The following is a 17,592-nucleotide window of genomic DNA, read 5'->3' as shown; positions in this document are numbered from 1 at the left end:
CGAATGGCACAGGAAAGAAAACATGAGATAGAATTATCGGTTTTTGCCGACTTGCTATTTAGGCTTGCTGGCACAAGGGAAAAACAAAACACAACCCCTTTTCCCCACCACTGTATATAGACCACTTTTGTATCACCATGTAATCAATCTAACCAAACCAAACCAAAAAAGAAAGAAAACCCTTGAAGTACTGTAACATAGCTAATATAGTGTAACATAGCTAATATAGTGTAACATAGCTAATATAGTGTAACATAGCTAATATAGAGCAACCCAATATTTTTAAGCCTACCTACCTACCTGTAGAGGACAGTCAAGTCGCCGGCCTTGGCATTGGGCAGAGTCTTGAGCTTATCAGTAATTTCCGCGTCGGTCAAGTTGAGCTCGGTGACGATCTGGTCGAAGGTGTGGCAGCCGTCGGTGTACTGCTGCAAGGGGTCACCGCCTACAACAGGCCGGGCGTGGCCCGTGGCTAGCGCCGCTAGGTACTGCTTGGACACGACGTGCTTGTGCACGCGGTACAGGCAGCCCTTGATGACGCCGAACTGCACCAGCCGCCGCACGTCGACAAAGCGCAGCACGTCGAACCCCGAGTCCATGTGGCCCTTGAGCCACTCCGCTACGGTCTTGCCCACGCAGAACGTCGTCATCAGCTTGATCAGCTGGTAGTTCGATATGCGGTACCCGCCGGCGCCGCCGCTGTCCTCAGTATCACCGGCGGCTGTTGACGACGATTCGACGCCGCCGTCGCCAACGTCGCCGTCTGCTGCCCCTCCCGCTGGCCCTAGTGTGCCGAAGCTAGAGTCCGGGTGTAGGAACCCTCCGTCGTCACCCGCTAGTCCTCCACCGCCACCACCACCGCCACGACTCCTCCCAGCTCCGGAATCAGCAGAAGTGGCGGCGGCGGCAGCGGCAGCGGCAGCAGCAGCAGCGCCGACACATACATAGTTTGCGCACTCGTCGACGATACTATCGAGGTTGGCGACAAAGTCGTGGATTCCCGGGCGCGGGGCGTAGCAGGCGCCGAAGAAGAACATGTCGAGTAGCAGGATGGTATCATAGTAGAGCAGGTGGCGCAGGGCCAGCTGGGTCAGCTCGAGCGAGACGTCGGCGGCGAAGGCGATGCGGCGCACGTCGGACACGCCGTCGATGTGCGCGACGACCCGCTGCAGCGTCACATCCCACGTCGGGTCGACCACGTCGGCGAACTTCATCTTAGCCACGGGCACGTGCCACCCCTTGACCTCGGGCGGCGGCTGGTGGTGCGGGAACAGCTTCATGTTGACCGTGTTGGCGTCGTCCACGGGGATCATGCACTCGCCGTAGTTGTTGAGGTCCTCCTTGATGATTTCGAGCAGCGACGCGATGGGCCTGCGCCGGTACGTGTCGAGGGGCTCGTAGATTGCCGTCGTGTACATGTTGTTGTAGTTGCCGGCGCTGCCGCCGCCGGGCACGGACATGGCCTGGTTCAGGTCGTCCTGGCTGAGGTAGCCGCTCTGGCGCTCCATCTCGGCAAAGGTGACGGCGAGGCGGCGTACGACGCGCTCGTAGGGGATCTGGTCGACGTCGCTGTCGACGACGAGGCCGAAGTTGAAGATGAACTCGTTGCGGTCGTAGCGTGGGCTCGGGATGGACACGGGGAAGCCCAGCACCGACGACCTGCCTTCGGGGTCGCCCACCGTCATGTACCGGTTGCAGAAGGCCTTGCGCGGGATGATGTACTCCTGTAGCACACCAAAGTCGAACAGGCAAGGCTTGCTCACCCCGGGCACTGGCACGATGCACCCGGGCGGGCTCTGCGCGACAATCTTGGTCCCTTTTCGCCGTGTCAATTACTGATCCATACCTCAAAGCAAAAGGGAAGAGGCAGAGGCTACTAACCTTCCTTGGGAAAGAAGCGGGCGTAGAAAATTCCCTGGATCATACTGGCGACTGGACGAGAACAAGGCCCACAAGTTCGGTTAAGTATCGATTAAGAAAGGTATGGGGATATGATTTCCTCAACCAAGAATGAGCAATCTCAAGCCATAATTTCACGACTCATCCACGGCCGGCGCATACAAGTATATCTCTCAGAAGTTTGGCAGCAATGGCGCGAGGCAGAAAGGGGCTGCAGATACTAATGCTAATGGCGATGTTGACGGTGATGGCGATGGTGCTGGTGATGGATCGCTTGGTGTTGAGGGAAGCGGAGCAGGCGCCAATCGTAGGGCGATTCAAGCAGACTAGAACCCTAACCCTTCCTATAATTTCCAATTCCGGAGAACATACAGATACCATACGAAGTGCGCATACATACAATACACACGCACTTGATCGCTTAGGTACCTCGTAAATGCTTTGGATGTTATAGCAATTCCCATCTCAGTTCTAGCTCGCTAGCAGCTTAACGCACATATTCTAATGGACCACCGTTGTACCGTAATCTTCCAGGAGAACACCCCTCCAACAAGACAGAATCCAAGAAACTCCCATGCTATGGATATGGGTTGAGAAACACGCCCCCTTATCAATGTATGTATGTACAAGTAAACAAAGCAACCCCAATCGTTATGTATCATAACCCATCCACGCTCCCGCCACCGCCAGTGGGCGTGACATCGCGTTTCCCGAACCGGGCGCCCAGCCCTCCAATGTCTCTGCGGAAGAACTTGCCAATGTTTTTCAAGTTCTCATTGATAGTAGCCTTTTCGCCCGGCGCACCGAGGACACCGCCTAGCCCACCGACGCCAGTTCCGCCGCTTGCGCCGGTTGGCGCCGTGCCCATGCGCTCGACGCCGTCGCGCGCGGCGTTGAACAGCTTCTCGCCGAGCGAGGCCGCGTCGAAGCGCGTCTGCAGGCCGCCAGCCCCAGTAGCAGCGGCAGTCAGGGCGGCGGCGGGGTTGGCGGCCATGGAGCCTATGGCGCCGCCGAGGCCCGAACTGCCGAGGCCGCTCGAGGCCATGAGCGGCGTCAGGAGCGGCGAGTTCTGGACCAGCTGCTTGCCGGGGCCCGCGCCGTCGCGGTGGATGGCAAACAGCTCGATGAGGTGGGCGTGGTCCTGCTTGCGCACGCCCTTGAGCTCGAGGATCTTGCGGAAGTTTGTGTCGGACCGGTCACCAATGTGGATTAGGTACGCCTGCACCAGCCCTTCGGGTGGCGATGGCCGCACCTGCAGCGTCTTGAGCAGTGGGTCAATGCGTGTCATGCTCTGGTTGACGCGCTTGACAAAGTTTGCTGATGGCGCTGCGTTGGGCTGCGGAGTCGCGCCCGGCAAGTGGTGGAACGACAAGAGGTTTTCAAATGCCTTTGTGAGGACGTACTTGTCTAAAAGCATCTTTTTTGTTAAAGAAAAAAGTTAGTTACCACGATGGGAATTCCGATAGCACAGGCACGTGGTAAACGCGACATACCTGCTCCGCACCAACCTCGCAAACAGGCCGGCACTGCACAATGTTGCCAATGTACGCTGTCGCCATGTGCTCGACGAGGTTGTCGCAAAAGGCCCGGGCGTATTGCTGCTTGACGACGAGCGGCAGGATCTCCTGGGCCTTGCCATTGACGTGCTTGAGGAGCTCCGTCACGTACGAGCTGTGGTCGCTCACGCTCTCCATGCGGCTCCAGTTAGTGTTCTTCATCTCGCGCCACGCCCCGTCACATTCCAAGTCGACCTTGTGGACCATGGCCAGCACGGCGGCACTGGCCACGCCCATGAACGTGTCAGACTGTGACGAAAGGTCCACTCGCGACGCCATGTCGGCGTCGATCCGCTTCTTGATGTTTTCTTCGAGCTGGTTTGTGTTGGTATGCCAAAAGTCGGCCGTGCTGAGAACAAGAACGATGTCCTGGAGCGGCCGGCCTTGCTGGCCACCACGCTGTAGAAAGGTCAGGAGGACTTGCTGGGCGTATTCGTCGAGGTACTTGGCCAGGATCTTGGCCAAGTCGAGAAGCCGCTCGCCCGTGGACAGCTTGGCGCATTGCGAGAGTGTAAGCTTGTAGAAGTGGAAGAGCTCGATGGCCGACGGGATGACCGACTGCGGGGAGAACTCCTCGTCGGCCGGCAAGAGCGGCTGCGACTTGTACCGCGGGATCATGGATGCCAGTGCTTTGTCCTGCGAGTCGACCCATAGGCTCAGATACGGCTCAAATGCTACAGATATGGACCCGTTGAAGCTCTGGGTCCGGTCGTCAGCGGAGCTGAGCGTGTCAATGCTGGCTCGGGGCTCGCTCGCAAAGCGCCTCTCGAGGCTCTGCTCAAAGTCCATCGTCTCCTGCAGGCAGCTCAGCAGCAGGTTGACGTCCATCTTGTGCCCATCGGCCCTGCGCATGCTCTTTTCTAGTATGGTTTTGAAGTCGTCACGGGTGCCGTCGCAAAAGGCGACGGCGAGCATCTCGTTGACACGCCAGTGGGGCGGGAATATGGCGGCGTGCTCCTCCTCGTGCGTCTTGAGCGTGCGCTTGAACCAGGCGTAGCGGCGGCCGATGTTGTCGAGGCTGCCGGCCTCGTCGTTGCCCCGGAAGACCTGGCGGTACTCGCGCAGCTCCGTGTTGACGTACCACGTCACGAGGCGCGTCTTGGCGTGGTCGCCCAGGGCATCCATGACGAGGCAGGCCTCGACGAGGACGCCGCGGCGGGCAGCGACGTCGCCGCGGGCAAAGGCCAGCTCAAAGTCCTCGCAGACCTGCTCGAGGAGCTCGCGCTGCAGGTCGCTGACGTTGCGGCTAAGCACGGCGATCTGCTCGATGCTGCGGTAGCTGTTGAAGTGGCGCATGAGCTGTATGACGGCCTGCAGCAGGCCGGCGCACTCGCGGTACTGCCTAGTGCGGGCCAGGCCGCGGAGCTGCTCGTAGGCCGTCGTCAGCATCTGCAGGCGCTTGAGGGCCGTCATGCTGTGGGTCAGGTTGCGCTTGGTGCCGTCGAGGCGCTTGATGTCCGCCGTCATGGTTGTAATGTCTCGCTCCGTCTGCAGGGCGCGGTGGCGGACGCTCTCGATGCGCTGGAACAGCGTGGCCAGCTCGGCCTGGGCCGACTGCATGCGCTCGAGCGACGAGTCGGGCCCGTAGGCCTGCGCCGTCTCGAGGGACGCAATGGATTGTGTGAGCTCATGTTTGTGGCGCTGCAAAGTCGACGAGACACGCCCAACTGACGACACGGTCGACGGGTGCGAGAAGAGGAGATTGAGATGCGCGATGGGGTTGTAGTCCACTACGGCGGCCAGCGTGTCAGCGTGAGGCTTCACGAAACGGGAGGAAAGGAAAGGAATTGTGGGCGGGCTTACCTGAATCAAGCGACAGAGGCCCTGCCAGCATGCCGTTCATTGTATAAAGGATGGTAAGTAGTGCGAGTTCGCAGTCGGGAATCTCTCAAGAGGCTGCTAGCAGGCTGTCACTTCAGGTATGTACGTCGTTGTAAGCATTGCGTGCACCGCACCTGGCGGCGGTGGGATCCAAGGTAAGGTGTGTAGATCAATACAGGTGTGGATGCCACAGCTACCGAGTGTGGGAGAAAGTGGACCGCCTCAGCCAGACAGCTTCGAAACCCCCCGCCAAGCCCGCCAGGTGAAGAGCCTTAGGTAAGGTGAGCCCAGCGAGACGAAACCCTGCAAGCGCAAGCCAAGCCACCACCCACGGCGAAACCTATCTGTCCTAACAGTAACTTACATAAGGCAAGGAACTGAGAATGGAACACCCGCAAACGACTCGGAAAGTTTCGGCCCCCCCAAAAGCCACCACTGCAACGCTGTCTGTCTGTCGAGTTGTTTGCTGATGAGCTCTATTAACAACTGTAAACCTGCCTAAAGACAGAGGCAAGCAAGCAATCAATGTTAGAAAGGAAAGAAGCCTCAATCAGGACAGATCAACCATACTAAGTAAGGCATCTCTCTAATTCGAATTCAACTAATCCCTACTGAGTACCTGCTGTATCTTACTTAGTCCTTTCTTTTAATTATCCGTTTTATTATCCGGCGTCAGGTTCAGGTCCAAAAATCACCTCTCAATTCTGTTCGAGCCCAACCTCGGGATTGCGGATCCTGCTGGCTCACCATGTCATCCGTACCATGAAAAAAAAAGCTCGCCCACCTGCAAGTTGCAACAAAAAGTTCCCGGCGTATTCGCTTGCAGCCCTGATTGTCAAACTACATATCTACCTCATGTACAGATTACCGGCATCGTTTCTGGCAAGGTCTAGTGTATCATATATGCAGGCAGACAGCATTCTTTTCTTTTGTGTCATGGCAGGATCGGGGCTTACATCGGCCAGCATCGTCTTGGCAACTCTGGCTTTCTCAAACGTGGCAGACAGCTAGACCCATGTCATGGCTGCGTCTTCAATCCGCAGCCTACCCACCCACCACCACCCCCAGATACCTCTGCGTCTCGTCTCGGGCAGCAGTCGCGCCTTGGTAGGCAAAAGACCCCAATAATCCATTAGGTTTTCTCTTGGGCTCACCGTCGTCGTGACTGTGTCTAGTGTCTAGTGTCTCCTAGTAGTGCCCTCCGTCTCCGTCATCTCAGCTGCAGCTGCAGCTTGACCCCCCGTTCCTGGGGCTTAGTCCAGCATACGAGGAAACACGTCATTGATGGGGGATGAGACTGAATCTCCGAGAGAGTGGGGGAAAGAGCCTAACGTCAATCCAAATCAAATCTTTGTTCTACCTAGTACTCCGTGCTTGGTGTTGCGCCAGCGCGCTGCCAAAGTCACCCCCTGCCGAGAACTGTACCCCCAATATACCTGACGCCGTCTTTCTACCTGTGATTATACATGTGTGGGTTGCCCCCCAACCCTAGTCCTGTTGGTGTCTTTTTTTGGGCTTTGCTTCCTTTTTCTCGGACAAAAGAAAAGAATGGAGAAAGGAAAAGGGGGAAAAAAAGAAATAAAAATGCACGGGACCTGAAAAAGGCACCAAACAGATACCGAAGGAGCATGCAAGACACCGTGGGTTGCCAGGAGGAAAACGCCGAGCCGCCAGATCGGTCCCCTAAAAACCCCTAGCAGCGCGCCATGCAAGGAATCATGCGTGCTCTCGTGCCCAAAGACTCCTAGGTACTCCGGTACCTTGCCCATTTTTCACCCGTCCACCAGACTGTAGCCAATGAAACGCCCAACTCCCACATCATACCGGGCCTGGCCATGCGTGGCTCAAGGCCGGAAAGGTCCAGAACCAAGCTCATGTCGACACGGATATCGTACTCTGCACTGCCGTCTCTGCCGTGCTTTGGGTATCATCGCCGATCTTACCCTCAGGAGCTGTGCAGCGCTCGAAAGCCCGCGGTTATCAGGCTCCTCTTGGAGTCCTTGGCGTCAGAAGGCGCGCTCCAGTAGCATAGCCCCTATCTCATCGTAGTCTTGTCAGAATCGACCGGGCAAAGCGTCATAGGACAGCAGGAAAGAAGGGGGCCAATGGAGCCCAGGCTAACTCACCCCAAGACTCTTCTGCTTGCAGAAAACAGCTTTAATTTTCACAGTGTCGGGGTTGTCATACGTGACGAACCCGCCGTCTCCACCAACGCATTGTGCTGCAACAGCACGTTTGTCGACTTGCTCCTTGGTCCCCCTCCTAGGGAGTGTGTTGTACTCGAAGGACCCCTCTTCCCCTCCAGTGGCACGGAATTTGTGGCCGGGGCCGGTCACGCCGAGAAAGCTCCTTCCAAAGAGTGGGATACCAAGGAGTATCTTTTTGGCTGGAACGCCAGAGGCCATTAAAAACTGCACGCCCGAAGATCCCGACGGCTCGTCCTTGCTCATTGCGTAGAGCTGGGCTTGGTGGCCACTCCGGATGGTCCAGGGGCCGAAGAAGTCATAGGCCATCAGGTTGATGACGTCCAGATACTCAGCCGCCCCGCGGCAATCGATGTTTTGCAAGATTGGTTTCGCCGCCGGGAGGGCGGCCGTGAGCAAATAGCGATCCTCGGGGAGGTGAATGCGGATTGCGGCCAACAAGGCCAGGAAGTCGTTGCCTTGTTGGGGCGAGCATGGGTATTCCCAAACAACTAGTTCCATCAGCGGCTGTCCACTCACATGAAGATGGATATTTCATTGGGGGTTGTGCGTGTGTGTGGGGGGCAGATCCGAAGGGTCATCTTCCATCTATTGGTCATTGAGTACTGGGCAACGGGGACTGGGCAGGGGACTGGGCAATGGGAAAAGGAAAGGGGGGTCCCACTGTCGATGCCATCCAGGCCAGACGCCTCTACTAGGCCGCGGGCGGACCGGGCAAAGTTGTCTCGCAAGATGGTATTGGCCGCCACAATAGGGAATGTCTCGGAGGACGCGCCGCCGCCAATGGATAGAACGACTTGGAGATGAGGATATCTCTGTTTGAGATGCATCAAGGAGCCCAGGGCACCTTGGACGCCATCGCAAGGCGCCGTAGCATCGGCCCACTCGTCGCTGAGCTAGCGGGATGTTAGTCAAGGCAGGGAGAAATCTGGGCTTGAATTGACTCACAAACACTCCTCCGTCGGCCGTCACGTTGGCGAAGGCGTAGTAGACACGGTTGATACAGCCGTAGTTGAGGGCACCGGGAGTGTCTCCGTTGTAGAGCCTGTGGTTTGGCCAGTAGACGGCATTGGTGTACATGACATTTGCAGCGCTCGCAATGCGTGACTTGCGCGAAGAAGGGGAAGTGTTGGTCATGATGGTTTTGTGGATGGATATATAGCTTGATGGAGGTAGGTAGACAGGCAGGGGGCAGCGGAGCTAGTTAAGAGAGGCCGTGAAGGTGAAGATCGGAAGTTGTGGGGGTTGAGAGTACCGAGAAGACAAGAGAGATCGTGGTGTGAAGGTAGCCAGGCTCACTTAAAAGCCAGACGACAGAGTAGATGATGCCTAGAGGATTTGACAAGAGGCTTGCGCCAGCTCATGTTGAGTGATGTGTTCGCTCGCTGGTCGGGCATCAAGGATGGGGGAGGGAGGCAGCTCTAGACCATGCGCTTTATACATGGTCTGATGCCGGACGGGAAGCTTGCAGAGCCTTTGGGACGGTGATCCGCCAACCACCAAAGCTGGTGGAGCTAAAAAGGGAAACGGGCATCAAGACCACATTGGCCGTGTCCATGGGGGGCCCAAGACTTGGCCACAGGGTTGCTGCTGTATGACAGACATACTTTATGCCTCGATCTAGCAACAGGGCATGCCCGGGAAAACAAGGAGGCATCTCAAAGACTAACAAGGGTGCTAGAGTGGACAAATGAAGTGCCCCGTCATTGTCAAGAAAGCAGACCCAAAAGAGCAGAAGCTAAGGGGGAGAGAGTAGTGTGCTAGGGCAAGAGGCGAGGCCGGAGACGTTAGCTTTTGGCTAGTAGACGCCTAACGTCCGCTACCTTACGGCAGTTGATGATCGAAGGCGGTACCCTCAGATCTGATCATAGCAACTAACGCTGCCAGCCATACCATGCCATGCCATGCCATGCCATGCCGTCCCATGCATCGTCCCGTCTTTCGTGCCTCACTCACCGTGGTCGCTTGAACACTCCGGCCCAATCGGTCTTTTGAGTTTCGTCTGTAACCTGTCTGTGCCTCGGGCGGAGAGTCTCTGTTAGACGGGAGGTCCGGCAAGGTGCGGCAAATACATGGGAACCTCAGTGCTTCAAATATCAACGCTATAAATGGAGACGGGTCTCTGCAGGAGAAAAAAGTCACTGGAGATAGGCGTCAGGCCAAAGAACAGCCAAGGAACCCGGGAGGAAGCGGGAAGAGCATGTTCCAAGGCCATCTTGGCGCTCTCTCAGCCCAATCTCGTCTAAGGACTGCCCGCTTCCGCCGCAACCTCACCTGCCGTGTCCCGAGGCTCAATCGCCGGACCGGGGTACGTATCGGAGAATTAAGTAAGTGGTGTAAGTAGTTTGTCGAGCCACAGGCAGGGAAGCGAGCGGCCTTCACAGGCGCAGCAATGCTGTGCCTACATGGTTTGTCCATCGCCGCATACCGGTATACGGCCCAATCGTTTGCCAGATCGAAGAACCAGGAGCCTGGTCAAGACGATCGGAGCGGCTCCTGGGCGATATCGGGAGGCAACAGCGGGCGGGCAAGGGGTTCAGTCAAGGCGGGGCCGGCTCCATCCCAGTTGCGAGCATGGGTGGTGACGATGCAAACTGCGGCAGGGAATTGCGGTTTGAGGCAAGCCGAGAAAGACAGAAGGGGCCAAGACGGCCTTGGTAAGTTTCCAATTGCTTTATCGGTCCAGGTTTTTTTTTTTGAGTTGCAGTAGTAAAGAACAAATCTGCAGCTCTGTGTCAAATTGTTGGTGGAGAGGCAAGGCGTTCGTTCCTTCCACTTTGATAAACATGGAGCGCCGAAATGACTTGAAGTGGTGAGGCACGAGTTAGGTTGCCAAATTCAATTGAGGGCAGTGACTTCCCGCGGGGAAACATGCCCTGGTGTTTCTTCATCGAAGTCCTCAGTGGGCCGGGTTTAGGCTTCAATTCTAGAAGAAATTCGATGCCCAATTAAAATACAATTCCTGATTAATCGTTAGCGCGGCACGGGTTTTGGCATGTATAATGGGCCTGGGAAATGGAAGCTTTTACTGTACAAGGGGATTTATTAGGAAGAGATGAGGTATGGAGGTCTTCGGGACTCTACATCAGGGGTTTAACAGCTCCCGCCCCACTCAGAAAAAAAACAACCAAGGGCGGTCCGCAAGTAAGGTCGGGTAGATAGGAAGGCCTTTCACGTCTTCGAAGGTCCCACGTTAACATGGCCCAGAGATTGGATTGTAGGTATCCGTATCCGTATATTGATGGAAACAACGTACAAAACTTCAGGTAAGTAACCAAAAGTTCAAAGCTTCAGGGGCTTCGAGTTTGACGGAATTTCGACGCCCAATATCTTCTGATTCAGCTCCTCTGGGCGGACTTCGCAAGCTGGCAGCGAGCCGGGAGATGAAGACTTGTGGCTCGTATTCTGATGAATTGGCTCTGCACGGTTGATCGAAGGGTGGGAATGCAGCCCGACTGTCCGAGGCACAAGCACCAGAGTCGAGGAAGATGCGGAAGAGTTATGTAACTCCCATTGATAAGGACTACCGAGGAGGAGAGGTGCCAGTCCTGTTCTGGCGCGACAAGGGTGTTTTCCTTGGCCTGCAAGTCATCGATTGATCCTAGACGACGCGGCACAAGGATGTCAAAGAGTGAGGCGAAAGTGTGGGGGACAAGTTCTTTTTCACCCACGCAAAGCCACGTCTTGGGTCGGGTCGAGAGGCAAGCCGCTGGCAATGGAAGCCGCTGCCTGCGGCCTTGTTGGATACCAGCGTTCAGGTACCGCATGCTGTACTTCCACTCGCCCATGACTCCCATCGCTCCTCATCGCGCTACCCCGGCCACTAACGCAGCCTGCTAATTTGAGATGCAAAACTTATAAGGCAGCGATGCTGCTTGGGGCGCCACCGAAACCTTAACTTCAAGTCTCGATTCAATCCAGAGCCCTAGGCGGCCACATGGAGCCATCCCACACAGCACACGACCTGGCCTCTCCGGCCACCAATCGGGCACGCAGCATCCGGCCCCGAGCGTGAGCAATTAGAGGGGGGATCGGGTTCACCCTCCATTACATTCGATACGACAGCATATGGAAGCAAAACTGGCCGGGACCTCGACTCATAGGGTCGCGGCAACACGTGGCCATCAGGAAGCTCCAAGTCTCTTTTCCTCCCCCCCCCCCCCCCCTTCCCTTCCCTTCCCTTCCCGCTCCTCCTATGGGTAGCATGGGCTACGAGCGGGCTGATTGCAACTCTGAACAATCTAGAAGCGTGGTTAGAGGAGGCAGGTAGTACTGGACTCCTGTACTTCCTGCTACCCTAAGACTCCTCAGGCAAAGATAATCACAACACAGTCAATGTTAGCTCGGAGTCCGGGCTGGCCGTGATGGTGTAATTCAGAAGCGAGCCTCTGTCAGTCCACCCGCGCCAACCCAATTCGGCTTAAATTCTTTTCAAAGAAGGCCCCCGTCTCCGGGTTTGACCGAGGCGATGACAGCTCAGCTCCGCCTCCGTCATATCTAACATGCAGGTCAAATGGGTTGCAATGTCCCGAGTTGAGAGGATGAAATAATGATTCTGCCTCGCCGGCAGCAAGAACTCTCGCAGAAACTAGCCAACGGCACAGGTGAGTTGACGAACCCACAGAGTACCTTGGCAGAGAGTCTAGACGGCCAGCTGCCATGTCCCGGTGTATTTGTTCGCGGAAGTCGTCTTCACTTCTGTCGAGGCGCAAAAGAATGAAAGGAACCAGGGTTAGGTGCGGCGGGGGTAGCTACCTGATATATGCTCCGTCAAAGTCCAATGATTGGCCATGTCCCTAAAGCTATGATAGCTCTGGGGAAACATCGAGATGTTCGCGCCTCGGGAAGGGATTAGTAGAGCCCCGCTCCTTGAGGACAGGATAATCTCAACAATCACCCTCAATCTAACAACCTGAAAGCTTTATAATGGTATATTATATCCCTAAATGTTTATTAGCGTGGTACTTGAGAAGTAAAAGAGAGAGAATAACAAACAAAGCAGCTAGTAAATGTCTTGAATAGTCTTTAATAGACATTTGTAGAGAATGGATAAACCTCTAGGATTCTAAAATAGGGATTTAAATAGTAATTACCTCCCCTAGCGGCACCTTTACGGCGGTCGTAAATTACCAAGGCCCTTTAGATTTTGGAAACTCCCTCGCTAATAAACATTCAGGGATTCCACTGTTAAAAATGGCCACTCAGTCCAGTCCAGAACGTCGATCCACGCCCCGCCTCTTCTCCATGAAGGGATGGACCCGAGCTGCTGTCGCCGGAGGCGTGTGCATGCAGGGGCGTGAATAAGCAGCGAGTAGTGCGTCTGTCTTTATACCTAGCAAAAGTCCATAGGCTACCTAGCAGTCGGTAATCCTCTTGTATACGACTGATAGACCTTGGTTTTCTCCCTCTAGCTAGAACGGGAGGCTTGCAGTCAAACAAGCGCACGCAAAATCTAGCGAGGTACGTACGGAGAAGGCAACCTAGCGATGAAGCCACTAGGCGATGAACTAAACACACTTGTAAGCCACCGAATCTGGAAGCACCCACGTAGTGGGGCTGATAACTAAATCGACCCCTCGTCGCCTCGCTAGTGATGCGGTAGCCTGGTGCATTAACGGCCTACGTATGAGCCATCCAGGGTCAGGAACCTTCCATCTTCCCGCAATCGCTCCAGCAATTCGGAGAAGCAGCAACATCGAGCGCTGAATCTTAGCATTCAGACCTACGGATCGAAGTTGCGAATTCTCATTCCTACCACCCCAGAGACTCTTTACCTACCCTACCTTGATTTTAGTCTTCTGGGACCGCCTTTCACGCCGCAGGAGGGCAGCAGACGTTAAAACCTAACCAACTTCAAGTCTCCCCGCCCCCGCCCCAAGTCTCGCCGTTTCCTTCTCACACCAGTGCGCACTCGCCGATCGATCACCAATCACATCCATCGCGATAGTCCGAGACGGCCTTCCATTGGTATTGTCATAGCCCGTCGCAATATCGAGTCCACTCCAGCGGCGCGACCATGGCCGATAACTCTGAGCCGGCCGCCGAGGCCCAGCTTACCTTCAAGGTGAAGAGCTCGAGCGACACGACGCACACCATCACGATGGCGGACACGGCTACCGTGCTGGACCTGAAGACGAAGCTTGCTGGGTCCGATTTCGAGGATGTCCCCGTCGAGAGACAGCGTCTGATCTACTCTGGGCGCGTCATGAAGAATGACGATGCGCTCAGTGTCTATAAAATCAAGAACCACAACACTATCCACATGGTCAAGAGCGCCGCCAGCAATCCCACCCCGGCAAACACGGGCTCCTCGTCGGCCCCCACCCCGCAGGCCGTTCCCATCATGGCAGCCGGCACCTCGGCCAACAACCTTCTCGCCGGGCTCACGGGCGCTCGATATGCCGGCCATGCCAGCCTACCTAGTCGAGACCTGTTTGGTGCAGACGGAGGGGTGAGTTTACACCTGCACATACGTGCACGCACATAGAGAGACACGCATGCATATTACGGGCAGAATCCGCTAACTGAAACCCCCGGCAGATGGGCGCACCCCCGAGCGAGGATCAGATGGCCGACATGCTAGCAAATCCCGCCGTCGCCCAGACCATGAACGAGGCGTTGAACAACCCTATATTCGTCGATCACATGATACAATCGAACCCTATGCTGGCTAATATGCCCAACGCTCGCGAGATGCTCCAGTCGCCCTATTTCCGAAGCATGATGACAAACCCAGACGCTATTCGCATGGCGGCAAGAATGCGGAGGATGATGTCCGGCGGAGAGGCTTCGGCCTTCCCGGCCCCGGGCGTGACAGACACAACCCCCGATGCGGAAGGCACGGCCGCGAGCGGAGGCGATAACAACATCCCCGCCATGCCCCAGATGCCCTTCCTATTTCCTGGCATGTTTGGCGCCCCCGGTGCCCCCGGTGCCCCTGGCCCCGCCAGCAGCGGCGCATCTAGGCCCGGAAATCCCTTCGCTAACCTGTGGGGAGCCGCAGCTCCTCAGACCAGTGCTACTACTGGCGCGGCAGCCCCTGCGGCGTCAGAGAGTAGAGATGCGCCAGCGCCGGCAGGCAACGCTGGTGCTTCCCAACAACTGCCTAACCCATTCACAGCCCTGTTTGGCGCCGCCCCGGGCCGAGGCGGCAATAGCTTCGGTGGTGGCAATAATGCGGCCAACCCGTTCGGTCTCCCGGCCATTTCGCCAGAGGCCATGCAGCAGGCAATGCAAATGTGGGGCATGGGAGGTATGGAGGGCTTGACGTCGCCGGCAGCCGCCGCACCACAGGACACTCGACCACCGGAGGAGCGCTACGCCGAGCAGTTGCGCCAGCTCAACGATATGGGATTCTTTGATTTTGATAGGAACATTGCGGCTCTCCGTCGTAGCGGCGGCAGTGTACAGGGCGCGATTGAGCACTTGCTCGGCGGTTCATAACGGGGGAGAGGAGGGGTGACAGGAGAGAGATTGGGAGAGAGAGATTGGGAGAGAGAGATCTGGGGGGGGGAGAGCAGTGGAACATGGGGAGACCTTGCGGAATGACGTGACATGGCAAGCATTCTTTTTGTCCTCTTTTTTTATTTTCTTGAGCAGACCGCCCCCTACTACCTACCTACCGCCTACAGAGCTATGTAAAGTTAGCACAGAGAGAGGGATAGAAAGGGGAGGGGTAGGAAGCAAGGAAATTTAAATGCCAGAAAATAGGTCGCCAGTTGTTTTTTTTCTTTGGTCTGTTCGTTGAAAGCTTCTTTCGGTGCGGGAGGGGCAGGCAATCATGACAGCGCCATTGCAAGGAAGGCGTTCTTAGTCGGCAGGAAATTGACACAGCGCCATTGCAGGGAGGGTGTTCTTAGTCGGCAGAAAATTAACACTCGGCAAACCATTTTTATGCACATTCTTCTCTCTACCTCTCTCTCTCCGTGTGCGTATATGTTGAGGGGCGAGACTTGAGAGGCCAGTTGATCTACATAATCTCGTGAGCGTCTTGCCGTTGCTGTCTTGCCTGCCTGCCTGTTTGCTTGCTTGAGACAATCATGCAAGAGCGTTGCTAGGTATTGTACATGGAAACAAACACTATCTTCGCTTGACATGTATGTATGTACTGACCTAACTAACAATGTGTATAGATAGCCTAATATGTTGTGTGTGTGTGTGTGTGTGCTTTGGGGGGCGGAGGGACGTCCTCACATTATTTGTGTACCCGGGCATTTGCGGATACAAAAAGGGGCTTCCTTCGCATGTATCCGTAAAATGAGTATGTTTGTTTGTTCAGTATTGCTATACAACATTGAATTTCCCGTCTCCCCGAATACTGTCCGGAACTATACGTAGCTCGTCTTTGGAGGTTAAATCTCTCAAGATGCTCGCCACTCTACTTTCTAACGCCGTGACGCTTGACGCCTAGTAGTCAGTGCCTCTCTGTTGGTGAGCGCTCCATCGCTTTTCTTGCTGGGGTTCTTCTAGACTGTCGGGTGGCTTGTCGCATACGATGGTGCGCAAGGAGAGCGTCGACACGTTCGGCTTGGACTCCTCTCTTTTGGCCCGGAGCTGGGGGGTAGGGGCCGTCCCGGCCGGTTGTTTTGGGTACGTACTTGGCGTGCCGACCTGAATGAACGGGCCCAATCGCCGACGTCCCCTCGGGGAGGACGGGCACGTCCCCGCAGGCTGCAGCAACATCATCCCTTGTTGGACTAGGTACCTACTAATAGCAACACGGCCCTCGCTCTCGTTTAAAAGAAGAACTACCCTGTCCAAAAAGCTGGGTCTGCTGCTACTATTCCTTCACAGAGTTTCGCCCATCATGGCCGGTCCAGTCGGTGTTCCAGGCCGAGAGCACGCCGCCTATGTCGAGTCCGTTCGGTCCCAAAACTGGGTCAAGATGCAGGAAGCAGTTCAGAAAATCCGCCAAATTTACGACGCGGGGACGCCTTTCTTCAACAAGGACGCTATGCGGCAGATCGTGCTGCAGATCGAAAACGTTGAAAGTGGCAAGCCCGGGAAGGTCTCTGTGACGGGGCTCGACGGCACCATTGTCCAGCTCACTGTTAGGACTGGTCAAGTTGACACCGACATAGGAGACCCCGACGTCGAGGAGGTCTAGTATGTGTTTGTCTCTCCCAGTTCTTTCTGACTTGCGTATTGGTCTGTGAATACCTCTAGGATGGGATCACGGGGCTCATACCACGACTACCTACCTAGCACAAAAGCCCACTTGGGTTATCACACAGTCGACCACCTCACGACATTTGACCACCCGGTCAGGTTTCACCCCAAACTTGCCTATCTCCCATTGAGCATCACTCATGTGACAGAATGCCGCAGCGCCAGAACCAAGTCTCCCATCCGCCAGTGCCCGTACCTATCCCCTGCACAAGTCAGCGAGAACTTCCAGCAGGACAGGGTCGCGTGGGAGACCAGCAAGACGTGCGACGAGCTCAAATCGCTCCTAGCATCGGCCGGCCTCCCCCCATAAAAAGATCGTGGCCTTTGCCTGCTCCAGCATGACGTGGAACGACGGAGCCAGCCGCCGAAGCACTGTGCAGCACGCCCTGATTTCCATGGCTGATATCAGTGTCGACGAGAAGATCACAGAGAAAGAGCTAGATTGGGGCTTTGATGCGGCTGAAGTCTTCCTTATGGGGGCGACTTTCGGGCATTGTAGGTGGTATCTTTGCTAGGTGCTTTTCTCTATCCATTCCAACCTGGCTAACAACAACAGGTCATAGAAAGCGGGAAAATAAAAAGATAAAAATAAAGATAAGAAACAGTTATTGAGGGGACGGTTTCTTATTTTTGCCTGGGCATAGGGGCGTAGAATCGCGAGGACGGTTGAAGAGCCGAGTTAGACTAACAATATGTGTCTTGGTCCCACCACTCTCCACAATACTATATCTGTGTCGAATGGATGCTGTAGCCTGTTTCCGTGTATCGCTCCATCCTATGGTGTTGAGGTACAGTATAGTACCTAGGTATATCCTAACAACCTGGCAAATGATTTTCCCTCTGGCCATGCCATGCAATGCTGCCGAATGATGTCTCGCCGAGTCAATAAACAGAAAACATTATATACAACCCATACTCAATTTTCGCCAGTTACCCCTTAACGC

The 17,592-nt window shown here is 55.5% G+C and overlaps 5 protein-coding genes across 5 annotated transcripts; 2 read left to right on the top strand and 3 right to left on the bottom strand.

The window, feature by feature from the left end:
- Positions 1 to 296: 296 nt before the first annotated feature.
- Positions 297 to 1,924, bottom strand: B0T26DRAFT_633175 (nitrogen permease regulator 2; the record flags this gene model as incomplete). Its single annotated transcript, XM_060436516.1, has 2 exons — positions 297 to 1,816; positions 1,882 to 1,924. 2 exons carry the CDS (start codon positions 1,922 to 1,924, stop codon positions 297 to 299), a joined length of 1,563 nt encoding a protein of 520 aa, XP_060303182.1.
- A 380-nt stretch (positions 1,925 to 2,304) lies between these two features.
- B0T26DRAFT_64287 (Vps53-like protein) lies at positions 2,305 to 5,547 on the bottom strand. The gene is made up of 3 exons (XM_060437483.1): positions 5,259 to 5,547; positions 3,393 to 5,185; positions 2,305 to 3,316 (listed from the first exon to the last, which is right to left on the bottom strand). Exons 1-3 carry the CDS (start codon positions 5,296 to 5,298, stop codon positions 2,558 to 2,560), a joined length of 2,592 nt encoding a protein of 863 aa, XP_060303181.1. The 5' UTR covers positions 5,299 to 5,547; the 3' UTR covers positions 2,305 to 2,557.
- A 1,586-nt stretch (positions 5,548 to 7,133) lies between these two features.
- On the bottom strand, positions 7,134 to 8,766 carry B0T26DRAFT_64086 (glycoside hydrolase). The gene is made up of 4 exons (XM_060437275.1): positions 8,429 to 8,766; positions 8,145 to 8,376; positions 7,403 to 7,971; positions 7,134 to 7,311 (listed from the first exon to the last, which is right to left on the bottom strand). The coding sequence occupies exons 1-4, from the start codon at positions 8,615 to 8,617 to the stop codon at positions 7,222 to 7,224; spliced, it is 1,080 nt and encodes a 359-aa protein (XP_060303180.1). The 5' UTR covers positions 8,618 to 8,766; the 3' UTR covers positions 7,134 to 7,221.
- Positions 8,767 to 13,071: 4,305 nt separating this feature from the next.
- Positions 13,072 to 15,381, top strand: B0T26DRAFT_867407 (uncharacterized protein). Its single transcript, XM_060447835.1, has 2 exons — positions 13,072 to 13,931; positions 14,021 to 15,381. Exons 1-2 carry the CDS (start codon positions 13,497 to 13,499, stop codon positions 14,921 to 14,923), a joined length of 1,338 nt encoding a protein of 445 aa, XP_060303179.1. The 5' UTR covers positions 13,072 to 13,496; the 3' UTR covers positions 14,924 to 15,381.
- A 596-nt stretch (positions 15,382 to 15,977) lies between these two features.
- Positions 15,978 to 17,314, top strand: B0T26DRAFT_64077 (uncharacterized protein). Its single transcript, XM_060437265.1, has 3 exons — positions 15,978 to 16,585; positions 16,685 to 17,143; positions 17,205 to 17,314. Exons 1-2 carry the CDS (start codon positions 16,095 to 16,097, stop codon positions 16,956 to 16,958), a joined length of 765 nt encoding a protein of 254 aa, XP_060303178.1. The 5' UTR covers positions 15,978 to 16,094; the 3' UTR covers positions 16,959 to 17,143; positions 17,205 to 17,314.
- Positions 17,315 to 17,592: the final 278 nt, after the last annotated feature.

The sequence above is a fragment of the Lasiosphaeria miniovina genome (genome assembly GCF_030549165.1).
Source record: "Lasiosphaeria miniovina strain SMH2392-1A chromosome Unknown B0T26scaffold_1, whole genome shotgun sequence".
NCBI lineage: Eukaryota > Fungi > Ascomycota > Sordariomycetes > Sordariales > Lasiosphaeriaceae > Lasiosphaeria > Lasiosphaeria miniovina.
The sequence above is the reverse complement of the archived record's forward strand: the minus strand, read 5'-3'. Positions and strand labels throughout refer to the sequence as shown.